Genomic DNA, 19,822 nt, shown 5'->3' on the forward strand with positions numbered 1-19,822 from the left:
GTGGGAGAGCTGGGATGAGAACCTGTGCCCTGCTGTCTCCCAGGCCCATGCTCTCCATCATCTCAAACTTAATTATCTTTCCACCCAAACCCTGTCTTCCCCGTTACTTTTCCATCGCTGTAAACAGCACCACCATCCCTCCTGTCTCTCAAGCCCATAGAGACTTGACTCCTTGACTCCTCTCTCTTTCAACCCACATATTCAGTCTATCACTTAATCCTGTCGGTTCAACCTTCCCGACATCGTCCTTTCCTCTCCGCCCAAACTGTAACCACGTTAATCCAAGCACTTACCCTGTCCCACCTTGATTACTATATCAGCCTCCTTGCTGACCTTCCAACCTCCTATCTCTTCCTCACTCCAGTCCATACTTCACTCGGCTGCCCAGATCATTTTTCTACCAAAATGTTCAGTCGATATTTCCCACTCCTCAAGAACCTCCAGGAGTTGTCCATCCACCTCCACATCAAACAGAAACTGCTTACCATCAACTTTAAAGCAGTCAGTCACCTTCCCCTCTCCTACCTCACCTCACTACTCTCCTACCACAACTCAGTCCCCACACTTCGCTCCTTGAATGCCAACCTCCTCACCTCTGTATCTCTATCTCACCATCCCTCCCTTTTCATATCACAATTAATCTCGTCACCTTCAAATCCATATTGAAGGCACGTTGCCTCCAAGAGGCCTTCCCTGTTTTAAGCTCTTTTTCCCCACTCCCTTCTGGATCTCCCTGACTTGCTCACTTTACTCACCCCATAGCATTCATGTATATAACTGTAATTAACTTATAGTAATGCCTCTCTCCCCCTCTCGACTGTAAACTCTATGTGGGCAGGAAGTGTCTGTTATTTTGTTGTATTGTACTCTCCCAAGTGCTTAGTGTAGTGCTCTGCACACAGTAAGTGTGCAATCAATAGGACCAATTAAATAGTGCCACGATTGTTTTTATTCAAAGTGAATGAACAGTAAGCGCTCAATAAATACGTTGAATGAGTGAATGAATGAACCAGCTTAGGTAGTATGTTCATCTTTTTCCACTGAACTGTGGGAAAGACAAATAGAAAATTAAAACTTATTCCCTTTTTATTTTAGGAAAATTCAAGAATTGTGCGGGTGAAGGTTATAGCCGGAATTGGCCTAGCTAAAAAAGATCTCTTAGGAGCTTGGTAAGTATTTGGCAAGTCAAAGAACTTAAAGAATTGTAATTAAGTTTTTTAATAAATGAAACTACCTTCTCATTCCCCCTCGCCCCACACCATCTGTCAGTAGAGCTGTCATTAGTTGGGACAGTCACACTATAGGTCACACTATTAGTGACCTGCCATCTGAATGCCTTGTCCTCTCGGGGACCCACTGAGCTGGTGAAGTGGAAGGAAGTCCTGGTGGGAAAGGCATGTCAACAACCTGTACTTGCCGCTGCCCCCTGAACTGGCCCTTTCTGAAGGGGTTTTCTGGGAGTTCCCGGTGCAGCTAGAAGGAAGAGTTTCCAGCAGCTTCAGCAGCTCACCAAGAACGGGTGGCACGGCGTTGGCAGCTGATGCTACTTCCACCCAGATGGAGGCAGCTGGGGTGGTCCCCGATGTTCAGATCTGCTAGGTGGAGAGTGGGGAGGATCTTGGAATTGCCACATTAATTCTTGAGTTTCTAAATTAAAATATTTAAGTCTCTTTGTTGGCCGTCTTTTAGCACGGTATTTAAACAAAAACCAAACTGCCACATTCTTCACCTTATGTGTCAGAAGTTGCTCGTTGTTCTTGGATGGATGCTCTTTTTCTTTGTTACTCTGTAGACTAGGCAATCCAGTCATATGGGTATGTGGTAAGTGCTATTTGATAACAAACACTTTCACACTTAAATATACATAGTTGGCACCTCCTAGATTGGTATTTCCATTTCCTTATCGCAGTTAAACATTCCTTCTGTCTTTCACCCTCCCGGTTGTTCTTGTGCCAGACTAGTTACGCATTTGTAAATTACTGCTCATTTAAATTGGTTTGGTTGGGAGGAGGAACCATCTTGAAATAAATATTTTTTTAAAATTTATTTTAAAGCTACTTAACTGTTCAATTTAGACAAGGCCATTATATACAGAGGGCCTTACTGGGGAGCAATTTGTAGATTAGTAGAAACTTATTCAGATTAAGGTAGAAAGTTTGTCAGATCATCTGGGTCTTTAATGATGGTGCTTTTTCTTCACTTGTGCATTACAGATGCATGAGATTCTTGTGCTTGTTGTGAGATTGCTTAGGTGCACCAGCAAGTACTAAAGGTGGTTTTGCTGAATTTTTAAAACTTTGGTTTCCTTTGGTGTGGCTTTACCTCTAAGACTGCCGCTGGCCTGATCTGAATCTCCTTCACACTGTTACACCCTTTGTCTAGGGGACCTGAGTTGGTAGACAAAGGGAATAAACAAAAACTCCTCTTTCCATTTGTAGACAAAGGGGAAAACTAGGGAAAGCATTGGGATTCTTCATTAACTCTGTACATGAGGAATTTCCCCAGTTTCTTTCTAGATCTGGGTATCCTAAACTTTTTTCCTTGGGAAGCTTTGTTGCATTCCTGGTGATTTGTACTTGTTGATGTTTCGTACTTCCTTGATGATTCACACCCAGGCTGTTGAGACTGTCCAAATCCCTTCTTTAGAAAGGTGATAAAACTGTTAGCCTTCTTGTGGTGCCAAGTCTGTTTTTTAAAAAAGTGTTTTAACATGTGCCTCTTGGATTCCGCCTTATATTTATCCTAAATTTTTGCAAAACACGTATCACTGAACTCTCCAGTGATATATATATATATACACACATACATATTTTGGGTTCAATTATGTGACTGTGCTATTTGAGAGGCATAAAATTGCAGTTGATGGGATTTCAGAGCCGATCCTGGAAACTATGTATTTCTTGGCGTTTTTCCATTTGAAGACTCCGAAAGAGGCCATTTAGTAATGTAAAATACTAAAATCAGTAGCTCTGCTTACCATAACATGTACCTCAGTTTTAATATGCTTAATTCAAAAAAAGTTAGGTTTCCTGTTCATCTTGGAAACCACTTAAGCCCATCAAATATTACTTAACTAAAACCAAACAAGGCAGTGAGTAAAAATGAGCATAAGTATATGGAAGCATTATTATGATAAGTATCGACTATGGTTGATGATCAAGCACTTATAATGGGCTAAGTGCTGTGTTATCTACGAGGTCAAAATTCCCTCTTCTTGTTCGGTCTAAGGAAAGAACTGGTAGAAGGACAGTAAAATATTTACTGACTTGTGGAAGTGGGGAATGGAAGATCAGAGGGATATATACTTAGTTCAGTGCCGTGCACACAGTAAGTGCTCAAATACTGGTGTGGAAGTGAATATCAAGTTCTTTAGGGGTTCAGATCCAGGTGACTAGGCAGTGTAGAAGGGAGGACAAATGGGAGGAAGGAGGGCCTAGTCAGTGCAGGTGTCTTGGAAGAGGTGTCACTTTTAGTGGGGTACCAAAGTTGGAAGAGAAGGAGTCTATCAGATATGAGTTCAATTCAATAGTATTTATTGAGCGCCTACTATGTGCAGAGCACTGTACTAAGCGCTTGGGATGAACAAGTCGGCAACAGATAGAGACAGTCCCTGCCGTTTGACGGGCTTACGGTCTAATCGGGGGAGACGGACAGACGAGAACAATGGCACTAAACAGCGTCAAGGGGAAGAACATCTCATAAAAACAATGGCAACTAAATAGAATCAAGGCGATGTACAATTCATTAACAAAATAAATAGGGTAACGAAAATATATACAGTTGAGCGGACGGGTACAGTGCTGTGGGGATGGGAAGGGAGAGGTGGAGGAGCAGAGGGAAAAGGGGAAAATGAGGCTTTAGCTGCGGAGACGTAAAGGGGGGATGACGGAGTAGAGGGGGAAGAGGAGCTCAGTCTGGGAACGCCTCTTGGAGGAGGTGATTTTTAAGTAAGGTTTTGAAGAGGGAAAGAGAATCAGTTTGGCGGAGGTGAGGAGGGAGGGCGTTCCAGGACCGCGGGAGGACGTGACCCTGGGGTCGACGGCGGGATAGGCGAGACCGAGGGACGGCGAGGAGGTGGGCGGCAGAGGAGCGGAGCGTGCGAGGTGGGCGGTAGAAAGAGAGAAGGGAGGAGAGGTAGGAAGGGGCAAGGTGATGGAGAGCCTTGAAGCCTAGAGTGAGGAGTTTTTGTTTGGAGCAAGGGGTTGGAGGTGAGACATGCGGGATTGAGGTGTAGTAAGCAGAGGAGTGAAGTGTGCAGATTGGGCTGTAGTGAGTAGAAAGTGAGGTAAAATAGGGGGGAAAGCTGACTGCTTTAAAATTGATGATAAGAAGTTCTGCTTGATGTGGATTGGCAACCCTTGGAGACCTAGGGGAGATGGGAACTGAATAACTTTTTAGGAAAATAATCTGGACAGCAGAGTGAAATATGGACTGGAGAAGCAGAGAGGTCAGCAAAGGAGACTGTTGCAGAAGTCAAGGTTGGGATAAGAGAGCTTGGGTCAGTGTGCTAGAAGTGTGGAAGGAGAGGAAAGGGCAGATTCTAGAGATGTTGTGAAGGAAGAAGCAACAGGATTCATGACAGATTGAATATGCAGTTGAATAAGAGGGATGAGTTAATGAGAATGCCCAGTTTGTGGGGTTGTGAAGCAGGGAGGATGCTGGTGTTTTCAACAGTGATAGGAAAAGTAGGGAGAGGATAGAGTTTGGGTGGGAAGGTGAGTTCTGTTTTGGACATGTTAAGTGTGAGGTGTTGGTGGGACATGAAAAGAGAGATGTCCTAAAGGCAAGAGGTTGTGAGTTCTAATCCCTCCTCCACCACTTGTCAGCTGTGTGACTTTGGACAAGTCACTTAAATTCTCTGTGCCTCATTTACTGCATCTTTCATTATTATTGAGAGGTGATGCGGGGCTTCAGAGGAGAGAGGTAGAATCTGGGTATTATCCACTCAGAAGTGGTAGTTTGAAACCAGGAGATCAAATAATAATAATAATAATAATAATGTTGGTATTTGTTAAGCGCTTACTAGGTGCAGAGCACTGTTCTAAGCACTGGGGTAGACACAGAGGAATCAGGTTGTCCCACGTGGGGCTCACAGTCTTCATCCCCATTTTACAGATGAGGTAACTGAGGCACAGAGAAGTTAAGTGACTTGTCCACAGTCACACAGCTGACAAGTGGCAGAGCTGGGATTTGAACTCATGACCCCTGACTCCAAAGCCTGTGCTCTTTCCACTGAGCCATTCTGAAATGAGTTCTTCAAGGGTGAAGGGTATAGATGGAGAATAGAAAGGGACCCAGAACTGAGCCTTGAGGGACTCCCACAGTTAAGGAGTTGGAGGGAGAGAAGGATCTGGCAAAAGATTGAGAATGAGAGGCAGGAGGAGAACCAGTATGAAGCCAAGGTTAGATAATATTTTAAGGAGGAGATGGCCCACAGTGTCAAAGGCCGCTGAGAAGCCGAGGAAGATTAGGATAGAGTGGAGACCATTGCATTTAGCAGTGTCAAGGAGTATCATGAAATACCAAAAACCGAGAATCACGCCATCTGAATAAATTGTGATTTATTTATTTTTGAGTTGCAAGTTAGAATAAGAATTCATCTGATAAGTGGCTGGAAATTTTGAGAAATACCTCCAGTTTGGACCTAAATTCTTTTGCAAAGTGTTTTTTCAGCAGAAGAGTTGACCTGAAATTTAGGGCAGGTTATTTTGAATGATAACTCTTTTTTTGTGGTAAAAAAAAAAAGGAAAACTATAACTCTCAGGGTACAAAGAACATAATGTGATTCTTTAATATTTTTTAACAGTGATCCTTACGTGAAAGTGACGATGTATGACCCAGTAAGAGGATGCCTTACCAGTATTCAAACCAAAACTGTAAAAAAGGTTAGCCCTCACAGTCTTTTAATGAATTTTGAAATCTGTCTTTGTGATAAAATACAAAAACCTTAGTCAAACCATGTTCATTATCTTTTAGACATTGAATCCAAAGTGGAACGAAGAGATTTTTTTCAGAGTAAGTATGACTTTTTATTACATTAAAGGTAGAAAGTATTTTATAGAAATCTAATCTTTCCTTTTTAGGTTGATGTTCTTTAAGCGTGACTAATAGGAATTTCCCTGGATTTTTATTTTAAATGATCTTAACATTTTATGGCCCCCCAAGATGACTCATTTGGCTCTGTTGTGTTGAATATTTCAAAGTGAATGGATTTATCTCACCCCAGAATCAGTGCTATTTATTGAGCACTTAGTGTGTGCAGAGCATTGAATTAAATTCTTGGGAGAGTATAGTACAGCAGAGTTGATAGGCACATTCCTTGCGCAAAAGGAGCTTACCGTTTACAAGGTGAGTTAGACACTAATATAAATTATAGGTATTTATAGGTATGTAGGGTTGTGGGTGAGGTGAATATCAAGTGCTTAAAGGATACAGATTCAACTGCATAAGGGAAGAGAAGATTTAATTGGGGAAGCCCTCCAGGAGATGTTTTTTTGATTTGTTTTTTCAACTAAGGCTCAAAAGGTGGGGAGAGTGGTGGTCTGTCATATATGGAAGGGGAGGGATTCCAGGCCTGAAGGAGAACGTGGGCAAGGAGTCAGTGGCAAAATAGATGAGATCAAGGTAGTGTGAGTAGGTTGGCATTAGAGGAGGGAAGTGTGTGGGCTGGGTTGTAGTAGGGAATCAGGGAGGTAAGGTAGAAGGGGACAAGGTGATTGAGTGCTTTAAAGGTAATGGTAAGGAATTGGATGCAGAGGTGGAGGGGCAGTCACTTGAAGTTCGTGAGGAGTGGGGAGATGTGGACTGAATGGGTTTTTTTGTTTTTGTTTTTTAAGGAAACATGATCTGCGCAGTAGAGTGAAGTATGGACTGGAGTGTGGAGAGAAGGAGATTAGAGAGGAGACTGATGCAGTAGTCAAGGCAGGATATAAGTGCTTGAGGAACAGTGTGACCCAGTAAAGCATGGGCCTGGAAGTCAGAAGATCTGGCTTGTAATCCTAGCTTTGCCACTTGTCTGCTTTATGACCTTGGGCATGTCACTTAACATTTCTGTGCCTTAATTTCCTCATCTGTAAAATTGATATTTAAATACCCGCTCCCCTCCTGCTTGTAGGATTTAAGTGCTTACTTTGTGCCAAGCATTGTACTAAGCGCTGGGGTAGATATAATCAGGTCTCACATGGGGCTTACAGTTAGGAGGGAGAGCAGGTATTATCATCATTATTATTATTATGTGCTTACTGTGTCAATAACTGTTCTAAGCCCTGGGGTAGATAAGTTATTCAGGTTGGACCCAAATGGGGGGTCCCTGTCCCAAACGAGGCTCACAGTCCGAGTAGGATTTAATTCCCATATTACAGATGAGGAAACTGTTTTAGATGAGGAAACTGTTTTACAGAGAAGTTTAAGTGACTTGCCCAAGGTCACACAACAAGCAATTGGCAGAGCTGGTGTTAGAACCCATCTCTTCTGATTTGCAGGCCTGTGCGTTTTCCACCAGGCCATATTGAATACTTAGAGTGTGAGCCCTTGGAGTGTCAGGGACTGTTTGCAGCCTGATTAAATTGTAACTACCCCAGTAACAGCCCAGTTATAATTATTATCATTATTGTATTTAAGTGCTTACTATGTGTCAAGCCCTGATAATAATAATCAGCATAGTAGCAGCTTGGAGAAGAGGCAGCAGAGGAGGAGAGAGGTCAGGACTGGAGAGGTAGATTTTTTTAGAGATAGTAGTTGAAGCTGTGGAAGTGAGTGAGTTTTCCAAGGGAGTGGGAGACTAGAAGGGGAGTCAGAACTGAGGCTTGAAGGACTCCTGGCGTCAGAGGTGGGCGATAAAGGAGGAGTTTGTGAAAGAGTTTGAGAAAGAGCATTCAGAGAGATGAGGACATTGTCAGTGAAACAAAGGTTGGATATCGTTTCCAAGAGAAAGGGGTGGTGCACAGTGTCAAAGGCAGCTGAGAGGTCAAGGATGGAGTAGGTGGTCAGGTTTGACAAGAAGAAGGTCTTTGACTTTAGAGAGGACAACTTCCGTGGAGAGAAGGGAGTAGAAGCCAAATTGGAGGAGTCGAGGAGAGGCAGCAAGTGTAGATCTCTCAAAAAATGAAGCAGAGAAATGGTAGGGGGGAGATGGGGTGGTAACTAGAGGAAGCTGTGGGATCAACAGAGAGATTTTTTGTTTGTTAGGAAAGAGGATCCATGAGCATATTTGAAAGGAGTGGGGAAGAAGCCATTGGAAAATAAATGGTTGAAGATGGTGATCAGTTAGGGGAAAAAGGGAGGGAGCAAGTGTTTAGATGAGGTGCAGATGGAGGGGATGCAGATGGAGGGGATGGATTTTCCTTTTTTTTTTTGAGGGGCTCAAACATCACCTCTTGAGACATTGCTGGGAAAGATGAGAGTTGAGGGAGAGACTGGAGAGTAGCAGGGAAGATTTTAGGGAGATCACACCTGATGGTTTCGATTTTTGTCTGTAAAGTATGTGGCTAGATCACGGGGGCAAGAGATGGTGAGAATGGAGTTTGAGGAGAGAGTTAAACACTTAGAACAGCTGGCATGGGCAATGGGTATAGGAGTCAGTAAGGATGGAGAAGTATTGTTTTTGGGTGGAGGAGAGGGCAGAGTTAAAACAGGAGAGGACAAATTTAAGGTGGATGAAGTCATTTGGGTGTCTAGATTTTTGCCAGCGTTCTGCAGCTCCAGTGGAGAAGTAATAATAATAATGTTGGTATTTGTTAAGCGCTTACTATGTGCCGAGCACTGTTCTAAGCGCTGGGGTAGACACAGGGGAATCAGGATGTCCCACGTGGGGCTCACAGTCTTCATCCCCATTTTACAGATGAGGTAACTGAGGCCCAGAGAAGTTAAGTGACTTGCCCACAGTCACACAGCTGACAAGTGGCAGAGCTGGGATTCGAACTCATGACCTCTGACTCCCAAGCCCGTGCTCTTTCCACTGAGCCACGCTGCTTCTCTAAAGTGTCCTGTGGAGGTGATAGGACTACCAGAACAAATTGATCCTGATGCCATTCACTACAAATCAAGTAAATCTACCTGCCATCTAAATAGCCCTGCCCTCCTGAGCTCTAATCTTGAATTGGTGAGGGTTGGCTAACAATAACTCATAGGTGGAACATACCTTGTAATGGCACAGTGACATCATGAAAGGTTTCCTTCAGGCAACACCTACATCATTTTATACAGATGATTATCACACCTGTTTTGGGGTTTTTTTTCACGGGCGGGGGGAACCTCAGAGGAACAGGTACCTCACCAAGTAACCCATTCTAATATGTACAGCCCCCCCAAGGAAAAAATACTTTACTGGAGTCCCCAATATTAGAAAGGCAATAATGATATTTAAGCACTTAATTCTAAGCATTGGGATAGATAAGATGATCAGATCGGACACATTCCCTGTCCTTCACAGTCTGAGGGAGGAAGAACAGGTATTTTATCCCCATTTTACAGAGGAGGAAACAGAGGCACAGGTACCTTAAGTGAGTTGCTCAAGGTCCTAACGGGCTAAGGGTGGAACCTGTCATTTTTCCACCAAGCCTCACCCCCTCCCAATTCCCTTGGCAGTGTGCTCAGTACATCTGAAGAACCATTGCTCCTAACCTTTGTAAAAGGAGTCTTACTGTGTTTGACAATTAAAGCTTCTGTTTTGTAGAGGTGAAGAATCTGAATTCATTATTCTTAAAAATCTCCAATGAAGAAAATTCTGTCTCACCTGTTATCAGTCAGTTGTATTTGAGCCCTTACTCTGTGCCGAGCATGTGATGGAATTGTGTGTTAATATTTCTAAGGGACTTAACTTTTCATCGAGATCTCTTTTGTATTCTCCCAAGGGCTTAGTAAAGTGCTCTGCACATGGTAAGTGCTTTTTTTTTTCCCTGACCAGTTCAAAATGTTAATGAACTATGGTAATTAGGGGGAGTTTGCTTGGAAAAAATCGTCACCATGAAGTGAATTTGACTGCAGAGCATTTTGTAGTAAAACCTTTGCTGTCCAACATCTTTCCACCTCATATCCTTAAAATAACCTATAATCAATAAATAATGCTTGAGTGTCCAATAGGTGCCAAGCCCTCTAAGTGCTAAGGGAGAATTCAATAAAGTTAGTAAATAGAGGAGCCCCAGAGGACCTTTAAAATCAACCCACATCTCAGAAGCACAGGGCTGGGAGTCTGCAAACCTGGGTTATAATCTCGGCTCCATCCCTTGCCTGCTGTTTGGCCTCGGGCAAGTCCCTGTGCCTCAGTTTCCTCATCTGTAAAATTCGTATTCTCCCTCCCTTTTAGGCTTGTGAGGCAGGAGCCATGTCTGATCTGATTACCTTTGTATTTTATCCCAGGTTTGGCATATAGTAAGTGTTTAACACATACTGCTGTTATTATTAGCCAAAGTTAGGCTATCGATCCCTTTATGGAGCTGTTTACACTACCTCCTGCTGAGAGTGCTTTTAGCCTGGCTTCTGTCTCCATACCTTTTCCGCTTATCTAATTCAAATTAGTTCCACTCGGATCAGTGCTAAGTGCAAAACCACCTGCTGAACTCTTGACTAACTGGCATCTCCCATTCCCCAGGCTTTGGTTAACAATGCTTTTATTGTAGTAGATGCTTGGGGGTGGTTAGAGAGCACTTTATCATCTATGCAGAGGACTGTAATTACTTGGTTTGGGGGCCAAGTAACAGCCAGATAAGTGCTTAAGGTAGGGGAAACAATGTTGCTCACGGGAACCACTGGCAACATTACTCCCCAGAGAGATTATTATTCCCTTGTTATAAATCTACAGTTGAGATAACCAACTATTACCTTCACTTACCTGGCTGCACTAATAAGCTTGTATTGTTGCCCAGTTAAGGAAATCCAGGAAACCTGAGTTCCAGTCCCAGCTCTGCCACTGGCCTGCTCTGATCGTGGGGGAGTTTCTTAGCATCTCTTTTGTCTCTTTTTCTTCAATTTTAAATAAGGACAACATTGAACGCTCCCTACATCTCAGGGATGTTGTGAGGACGTGAAAAAAAGCACTTTGGAAAGGTTTGTTTTTTTAAGAAAAAACACAATGCAGATTCATCCTGGACTCTAATCCTGGCTCCGACACTTCCCTGCTGTGTGACCTTGGGCAAGTCACTTCACTTCTCTGGGCCTCAGTTTCTTAATCTGTAAAATGGGAATTCAGTACCTTTTCTCCCTCCTTCTTGACTGCGAACCTCACGTGGGCCAGGCACTGTGTTCCACCTGTAACTTGGATCTACCTCAGTGCTTAAAACAGTGCTTGCCACACAGTAAATCTTAACAAATAACAATTTTTTAAGGGAGAGTTGGGATAGTATAATAGAATGAAGTGGGTAGCCTGCCCTCAAGGTGCTTACAGGCTAGAGAGAAGATACTAAAAATACAAAGAGGGGAAGCAACAGAATATAAAGGTATAAACATAAATGGTGAGGGGGTGGTGTGAGTCTCGGAGGGCTTATAGGATACAGACCCAAGTTCAAGTCTAGAAGGGAAGGGGAATATAGTGGGGAGATGAGAAGATAGTCGTGGCCTAGTGGATCAAGTATGGGCCTGGGAGTCAGAGAACCTGTGTACAAATCTCAGCTACCTCCATCGCCTGCCTGCTGTATGACCTTGCACAAGTCATTTCATTTCTTTGTGCCTCAGTTTCCTCAGCTGTATAAAATGGGGACTCAATACCTATTCTCCCTTCTCCTTGACTGTGAACCCTGCACGTGGGACAGGCCTGTATCTGTAGTAGATGCTTGTATCTTTGTATCTCCTCTAGTGTTTAGAAGAGTGCTTGACAAATATACTCCCCCCCCCCCAAAAAAAACAACCAAACAAAAAAACAAAACCAGGGAAGGCTTCAACACCCTCCCAGTCTTTCACCCTGATTGTATCTTGCTCTTGTTTTGTCCACCTCCCTTGTCTTGCTCATATTGTCCCCCAGGGCCTAGAACTCCCTTCTCCCACTATCGACCAGATGGAGAGAATGTGTTTACCAACTCTGTGATATTATTCCCTCCCCTGGCAATTAATACAGTGCTCCTCAATCAGCATTCAATAAATATGATTGAATATCAGGCCTCCCAACCTTCAAAATTTTCCTCAAATCCCTTCTCTTACAACAAGTCCCACCACACCCACACAATTATCAGTACCTTTATTGTAATCTTTCAGGCCTGTGGCATTTATGCATTCTCTTTATTTTATAATGTGTGTCTTCCCAGTTAGAGTACCAGCTCCTTGTGGTCAGGGACTGTAGTGAGCTTTTATTATATCTCTCAAGTGTTCAGCACAGTGCACGACACTCAGGAGGTGACATTATTGCTCCTAAACAGAATCGGATATTAATGCGTGGGGGCCCCACAGTCACTAATACGTATTCATCCGGATAGGCAAGAAAAATCTGGTAACGATAGTACTGCCCGAGGTTCTTGAACATTAAGGTACAGGGACCATTCATTCCTTCCATTGTATTTATTTAGTGCTGACCAGACAACTGAATTTTTGTTATCTGATTCCAAACCAGGATAAGTAATAGTAATGATGGTATTTGGTAGGAGCTAACTGTGTGCCAGGGACATACGATAATAAGTGCTGGGGTGGATACAAGCAAATTGGGTTGGACACAGTCCCTGTCCCATGTGGGGCTCACATTATCCATTTTACAGTTGGGGTAACTGAGTTCCAGAGAAGTGAAGTGACTTGCCCTAAGGTCACACAGCAGGCAAGTGGCAGAGCCAGGATTAGAACCCATACTCTCCTGACTCTCAGGCTGGTGCTCTGTCCAGTAAGCCATGCTGCTTCTAAGTGACAGTCTTAGGTGTTAGGCCTTCTCTTTAATAATGCCTTTTATTAAAATAACACTTTTTTCCCCCAAAGCACTTCCACATTTTTTATACCATTTTGGGCATTACAGCATCCCTGTTAGGTAGATAATTACGTGAAGCCCCCTGGCCTTTGTGGGCAAACGGTGTTGAATTCTTGAATTTCGGATCTAGGTAGTCTCCTTCCTTCCTTGTTTAGTAGCTCTCATCGACTCAATAAAACTACGTCCTGTATGGGCCCTCCTTTGGGATTCTATATTTTTCCTGACAAGACCTCCCTACATTAGCTGGAACTTACTTTGAGCTGTGCATCCGCTGAGATTTAATTCTTCTCCTTGTATAATTACGCTGTCCTGTAATCATATCTTTCTCCTATTTCCCTTGTCCTACTTCCCAATTGAATATCTGCAAGGATCAACCCATGCTCCCCAGGGAACCAACTGTTGTCTGTTTCCCCTATCAGCTTCTCCTAAGGGAACTTTGTTTCCTCCGGGCTTGTCTTATCCAGCTTTTCCATTGTGATTGCCTGATCAACATGCAAACTTCTATTGAATGAGCTTCAAAGGAAAAGGAAATTACTGTCCCTCACAATCATTTATATTATCCAACCAACATCCCCCCCCCCCCCCCCCCCCAGCCTGGTCAGGAGTTTCTGGCTGATAAATCGTGCCAGTCCAGGCTGGGAAAAATGCAAGAATGCAAGAATGCAACATGCTTTTCACACAATACGATAGGCACTGAGAGTAGTCATCGTTTAAATGGGAGAACTTCCTTCCGTGCTAGGGAAATTCCACGCAGTAAGGTCAGGGGACTATTGAACAGTAGCAACTTGGCTGAGTCTTTTTAGGGTAACTAGAGGGGCTGGATTATTATAGATGAGATGGGCCGGTTTACTGAAGGAACATTCCATGACAAAGCAGAGAGAGTAAACCTGAGTGTCAGGTAGATCCCCTTGCAGAAGCCCCAGAGAAATGTTTGGATCCTCATCATAGAGGGGCTGGGCGAAAATACTCTAAGAACTACTTCTGTAGTTTAAACAGGATGGCCTTGTGGCAAGAACACAGGCTTGGGAGTCAGAGGATGTGGGTTCTAATCCCAGCTCTGCCACTTGTCTGCTGTGTTACCTTGGGCAAGTCACTTAACTTCTCAGTGCCTCAGTTACTTCATCTGTAAAATGGGGATTAAGACTGGGAGCCCCGTGTGGGACAGGGGCCGTGTCCAACCTGATTACCTTGTATCTACCCCTGCACTTAAAGCTGTGCTTGGCACATAGTAAGTGCTTAACAAATGCCATAATTATTATTATTAGACATTATTATTATGTCTAATAATAACAAACAAGGATATGAAGATAATGTTTGGATTGTGGACTATAAATAGTCATCCTTATTCCATCTGTCTTTAAATTATTGATAGGAATAAAGACTGTGCCCTTTGGGGATTCACTCCAGACTCCCCTGGCTGCACTGAGGTGTAGCAACTGAATCTGGGCAGGGAATGTGTCTTATATTGTTATATTCTCCCGAGCGATTAGTAGAGTGTTCTGCATGTTCACAGTCTTAATCCCCATTTTCCAGATGAGGTAACCGAGGCACAGAGAAGTGACTTACCCGAAGTCACACATCTGACAAGTGGCAGAGTCAGGATTAGAACCCATGACCTCCGACTCCCAAGCCCGGGCTCTTTCCACTAAGCCACGCTGATGCTTCTGTTCATCTGAGAACTGTGGAAGCAGTGGCTGGGAGGAAAAGGGGTGTTAGGAGTATGGGTGGGGATCATCACTCACTAGAATCAGTCCCCTCCACCCCCCAACTCAGTTGGATAGCAGTGAATGTTTATTTTTTTAATAATTGGCAGGGAGAGGGGTAATATAGGTTGTCACAGGAATAACCCTGCACGTACCACTGTGGTCACTCATCGTCTCACGGCCTGACTCTTATAGTCAGAGTTCATCCTTATGACTCACGTAGGTTTCTCACGACCATTTGGACTCATTTCCTCTTGAACTGCTTATAGTTGAGATGGAGAATAGCTGATTTTAAAATATGAATGTACATTAGGTCGGTTCTCTATATTCACATTATTCTAATCTTCTTCATAGGTTCTGCTTTCCAAATGACCATGAGAATTTAGAGAAGTTGCCAGGGATAAAAAAAAGATTGAAGTTCAGCAGTCATATGGGAAGTGGACTGCATTCTGAGTGTCCTCTGATGGTTTTGACTATTCTGTGACATTTTGGGCATGCTGATTTAGCAGAAAGGACTTTCTAGATCCTCTGATAATAATGAGAACCATCGCTGTTTTAACTCATATGAGGAGTTCCTCCTAAAAATGACCTCAGTATACCATATATCCCATCCCTGAAAGGGCTGTTTGCCTCTGGACTGGAAGACTCCCAGGGCTGGGCTGGAGTCTCATCAGCTTCCAGTGTTAAGGAATTGAAGCACCTTTGGTTGTAAAACAGACTGCTACATTAATATTCTATTAATTTAGTGGCTGTCGCAGGGGCATTACACAGTGGAAAGAGCCTAGAACCAAAAGTCAGGAGTGCTTTGCATAAAGTAAGCGCTCAGTAAATACGATTAACCGACAGGACGTCCAGTTTGGGCTTCTAATTCCAGTTCTACCTGCAGTGTGACCTTGGGTTTTGCACCTCAATTTCGTCACCTGTAAAATGGAAGTAAAACCGGTCTCCCTCTTCTACTGTGAGGCTCATTTGCATGGAACAGATAATGTGGCCAATCTGATTATCTTCTATCTACCCCTGCACTCACCGTAGTACTTGACATGTAGTAAATGCATAATAAGATTCCCTCACTATTATTATAAAACCAAATGGCTTCCAAATCACAGATGCTTCCACCCACTCTTGAATAAAGATCGCGTACAGCGTAACGCAGTTTAAATGGTAGACAACTTTAAGTGATCTCGTCGGGTCGTCGTCATTAGAGGAAGAATTCTTGAGTTTTGCTAAAATTTAGCTATTTGCAAAAGTCCGTACGTATTCTCTGACATTTAAATCTTCCCCGGTAGCTTCTACTGTTAACACTTGGGGGTTCTTTGGTTCTCACTATATAAAAACCTTTAAATTTACCATACTGAATTACTCTCCACAAAAAAGCGTGCCAAAGTGAGGCAGGGCTTTGAGAACAAAAAAAGCTTGTGGTGTTCCCTAGGTGCCACGTTAATCCTTATTACGGCACTTCTTTTTAGAATTCATAGGACCCAGATTTAAGCAGAAATGTAGAGCTGCTCCTGGTTTCATCTGTTAAAGGGCTCCACCTCCTGGCAATTTCTCTTTAATTCTTATCCATCAGTGATGAGCTGAAAGAAAGGCACTTAGTATTTCATCATTGGTATTTTTTGAGCACTAACTCTGTGCAGTACAATGTCCTAAGCACTTGTGAGTACGACAGAGTTGGTAGACATGCTCTCTGCCCACAGTAGACATTTCATGCTATGGCTGTAGTTACCCACGTGCAGTGTCCTTTTAGACTCCCCGCAGCTGCAGGACTCCTGCCTTCCTTTTTCAACTCCTTTCCATTTCATTCATTCATTCATCCAGTAGTATTTATTGAGCGCTTACTATGTGCAGAGCACTGTAGTAAGCGCTTGGAATATACAATTCGGCAACAGATGGAGATAATCTCCGCCCAGCGACGGGCTTCTCAGTACATGGAAGCAGCTTAGGTGTTACGCGCCAAAAAGACAGAGGTGAAATGGACCTGCGCCTTCCCCAACTCCATTAATAAGCATATGATGATGGGGAATTGAAATGTGAAGCCAGTCAACTCAGAGAGAGAATTTATTTGGATTTGATCTGGTTTTTTTTTTCCCCTAACATTTTCAAATGAAATAATAATGCTTGGTGATGAGCAAATGGCAAACACTGTATTAAGCGCTGGGGCAGATCCAAGATAAGCAAATTGGACACAGTCCCTGACCCACCTGGGCTGCACCGTCCAGGCGGTGGGGAAACCATCAGGTGAACGGTAATAGTGTAGGCTATAGGATAAACTCAGAATGCAAGGATTTAAATAAGTTTGGTCGAATTAGCTGATCAAAGATAAGCCAGCATTGTTACAGGGATAATGTTGTCTAGGAAAAATAGCATGGCCTAGTGGATAAAGCATTGGCCTGGGAGTCAGAAGGTCATGGATTCAAATCCAGGGTCACACAGCAGACAAGTCACTTCACTTGTCTATTTCTCAGTTACCTCATCTGTAAAGTGGAGATTGAGACTGTGAACCTCACGTGGAACAAGGGATGTGTCCAATCTGATTTGCTGGTATCCACTCCCACTGCTCAGTTCAGTGCCTGGCATGTAGTAAGCGCTTAACAAACACCAGAATTATCCTCTTTATCAAAAGTTTGTTGTGGGCAGGGAATGTCTGTTTATTGTTGCATCGTACTCTCCCAAGCGCTTAGTTCAGTGCTTTGTACACAGTAAGCACTCAATAAGGAAGCACTCAATAGAGAAGCAGTGTGGCTCAGTGGAAAGAGCCCGGGCTTAGGAGTCAGAGGTCTTGGGTTCTAATCCCGGCTCCGCCACCTGTCAGCTGTGTGACTTTGGGCAAGTCAGTTGACTTCTCGTTGCCTCAGTTACCTCATCTGTAAAATGGGGATGAAGACAGTGAGCCTCACGTGGGACAACCTGATTACCCTGTATCTCCCCCAGCGCTTAGAACAGTGCTCGGCACATATTAAGTGCTTAACAAATACCAACATTATTATTAAGGAGGCAGATGGTTTAGTACAGTGCTTTGCACACGGTAAACACTCAATAAGGAGGCAGCTGTGGTAATCTAGGCGGGATAGGATGAGTGATTGTGTTAACGTGATAGCAGTTTGGATGGAGAGGAAAGGGAGGATTTTAGTAATAATAATTATAGTATTTAAGCGCTTACTTTGTTCCAGGCATTTTAGCAATGCTATCAATGTGGGACTGACAGGATTTAGTGATGGATTGAATATGTGGGTTGAATGACAGAGAGAAGTCAAGGACAGTGCTAAGATGATGTGCTTTTAGGTCCTTTAGAGATGGACAGGAGGAACAAAACTATGTGCAAACTCAGGGAAACTCCAAATTACAACCCATCACTCCCCATTCCATTAGCTATAGAGGACTGCTTTCAGCCACTGAAGGAAGTAGGGTTCAGTTGGGACTATAGGCATTTGCTTATTGCTTTTCCTCTTCTTGTTTTTTTTTCTGTATTCGTCACCTCAGGGATATCCTCTGAGGGTATGGGGGTGAGTAGAAACTGAGCTACTTGTAAACATCAGCCCTCTAGAAGGACTCTCCCCTTTGGCTGGCTACATCACCCCTCTAGAAGGACTCTCCCCTTTGGCTGGCTGTGGTAGGATTCCCTCCAGCTGCTGAGGAGGGCGTTACATGACTTTGCCTGCGGCTCTTTTTTTTTCCCCCCTTAACCTCTCATCCCCATGCCTCACGGGACCTCAGATGATGCCACTGAGATCCCTGGACATTAAGAGCACCAGTGGGAGCTGCAGGAAAATCCTGACTGCCCTGATTGAACCTCCTCGTGCCCCAGGTCCTCCCTCTGGCCTGGAACTCCCTCCCCCTTCATATACCACACAACATCACACTTCCCACTTGCCAAGTCTTATTAACATCACATCTCTTCCAAGAGACCTTCCCTGACTAAACCCTCATTCCCCCAACTCCCTCTCCCTTTTACATCACTTGAATCTATCCCCTTTAAGCACCCGATTTTCACCTCGGGACATTTATGTGTATCTAATTTATTTCATTATCTGCTTCTAGACTGTAAACTCTTTTTTTTTAAACTTTAAATAAATGGTACTTAAGGGCTTATGTGCCAGGCACTGTACTAAGTACTGGGGTAAATACAAGATAATCAGGTTGTTCACAGCCTGTCGCGTGTGGGGCTCACAGTCCTAATCCCCCTTTTACAGGTGAGGTAACTGAGGCTCAGAGAAGTGCCTTGTCTAAGGCTACACAGCAAAGAAGTGACAGTCTGGATTAGAACCCAGGTCCTCTGACTCCCAAGCCCATGCTCTTTCCACTAGGCCATGCTTGCTTCCTTCTGGGCGGGGAACATATCTACCAATTCAGTTGTAATGTATTCTCCCAAGCGCTTAGTACAATAATCTGCATACGGTAAGTGCTCAGTAAATGCATTGATTGTTTGAGTTTGTGAACATTCAGGGAAGTAGTTGGCGGCAAGGAATTTCATTTCCCCTTCCCTTCACGGACTTCAGAATCCATCTCGGAGGATCCCGGGAAAGAGGATGGGAAAGCAGAGCTGTGACAGCATCATCATATTCTGCAGTAGCCTAATTGCCTTTATCTTAAATGAAACTTCCTTTTATGGTTGTTCCTTGGTATTTGACTGGGCATTTAAGTGAATGTGAGCTTTGTTGGAGAAGTTGAGTATTATATTTACTTAGATAATTGTTCTTACCTCATAATTCTCCCCAACAATGTCATTTTTGAAGAGGAAACTCGATTTATATCTACCTGTGTATCTCTCTCTCTGTGTCACATATTGGTAACTATAAAATGTAATAGTGCTGCACACCAGGGTAGGAAGAAGAGTCAAAACTAGATAATGCTAAAGAGGAAATGGGTGTACTTTTGGGGTAGGGAGAGGAGAAGGGAGGGAGGGATTACCCTATGCAGCTCTTGAGAGAGTGCAGGTCGTTAGAGACTATTAAATCCAGAGTGCTCTCATCCCTCTCTTTTCCTTCTCCTCTCCTTTTATTTCTTCTTCCTTTTTTCTCCCCTCTTCTGTGTGCAGTATTTAATTCCTCAGTAATAGCCCCGACCCTCCCCGTTATGGGATGGCAGAAGAGCGGCATTTAGACATTCAGTATTTGATATAGTGGATATTTTGAGGTTAAATATTCTCATCAAGTCTCACATTTATTTTGGAATTTTAAATGACACACATAATTTCAGTGTTACAATTCAGCGTGGCTCAGTGGAAAGAGCACGGGCTTTGGAG

General features: G+C 43.5%; 1 protein-coding gene across 1 annotated transcript in view; it reads left to right on the forward strand.

The window, feature by feature from the left end:
- Positions 1 to 19,822, forward strand: part of NEDD4 (NEDD4 E3 ubiquitin protein ligase) — a 118,701-nt gene that overhangs the window by 11,272 nt on the left and 87,607 nt on the right. Inside the window, exons 2-4 of the mRNA XM_029070543.2 lie at positions 1,096 to 1,169; positions 5,807 to 5,885; positions 5,977 to 6,015. Coding sequence (XP_028926376.1) covers positions 1,096 to 1,169; positions 5,807 to 5,885; positions 5,977 to 6,015 — 192 coding nt within the window. The remainder of the gene's footprint in view (positions 1 to 1,095; positions 1,170 to 5,806; positions 5,886 to 5,976; positions 6,016 to 19,822) is intronic.

This window comes from Ornithorhynchus anatinus, chromosome 8 (assembly GCF_004115215.2).
Source record: "Ornithorhynchus anatinus isolate Pmale09 chromosome 8, mOrnAna1.pri.v4, whole genome shotgun sequence".
NCBI lineage: Eukaryota > Metazoa > Chordata > Mammalia > Monotremata > Ornithorhynchidae > Ornithorhynchus > Ornithorhynchus anatinus.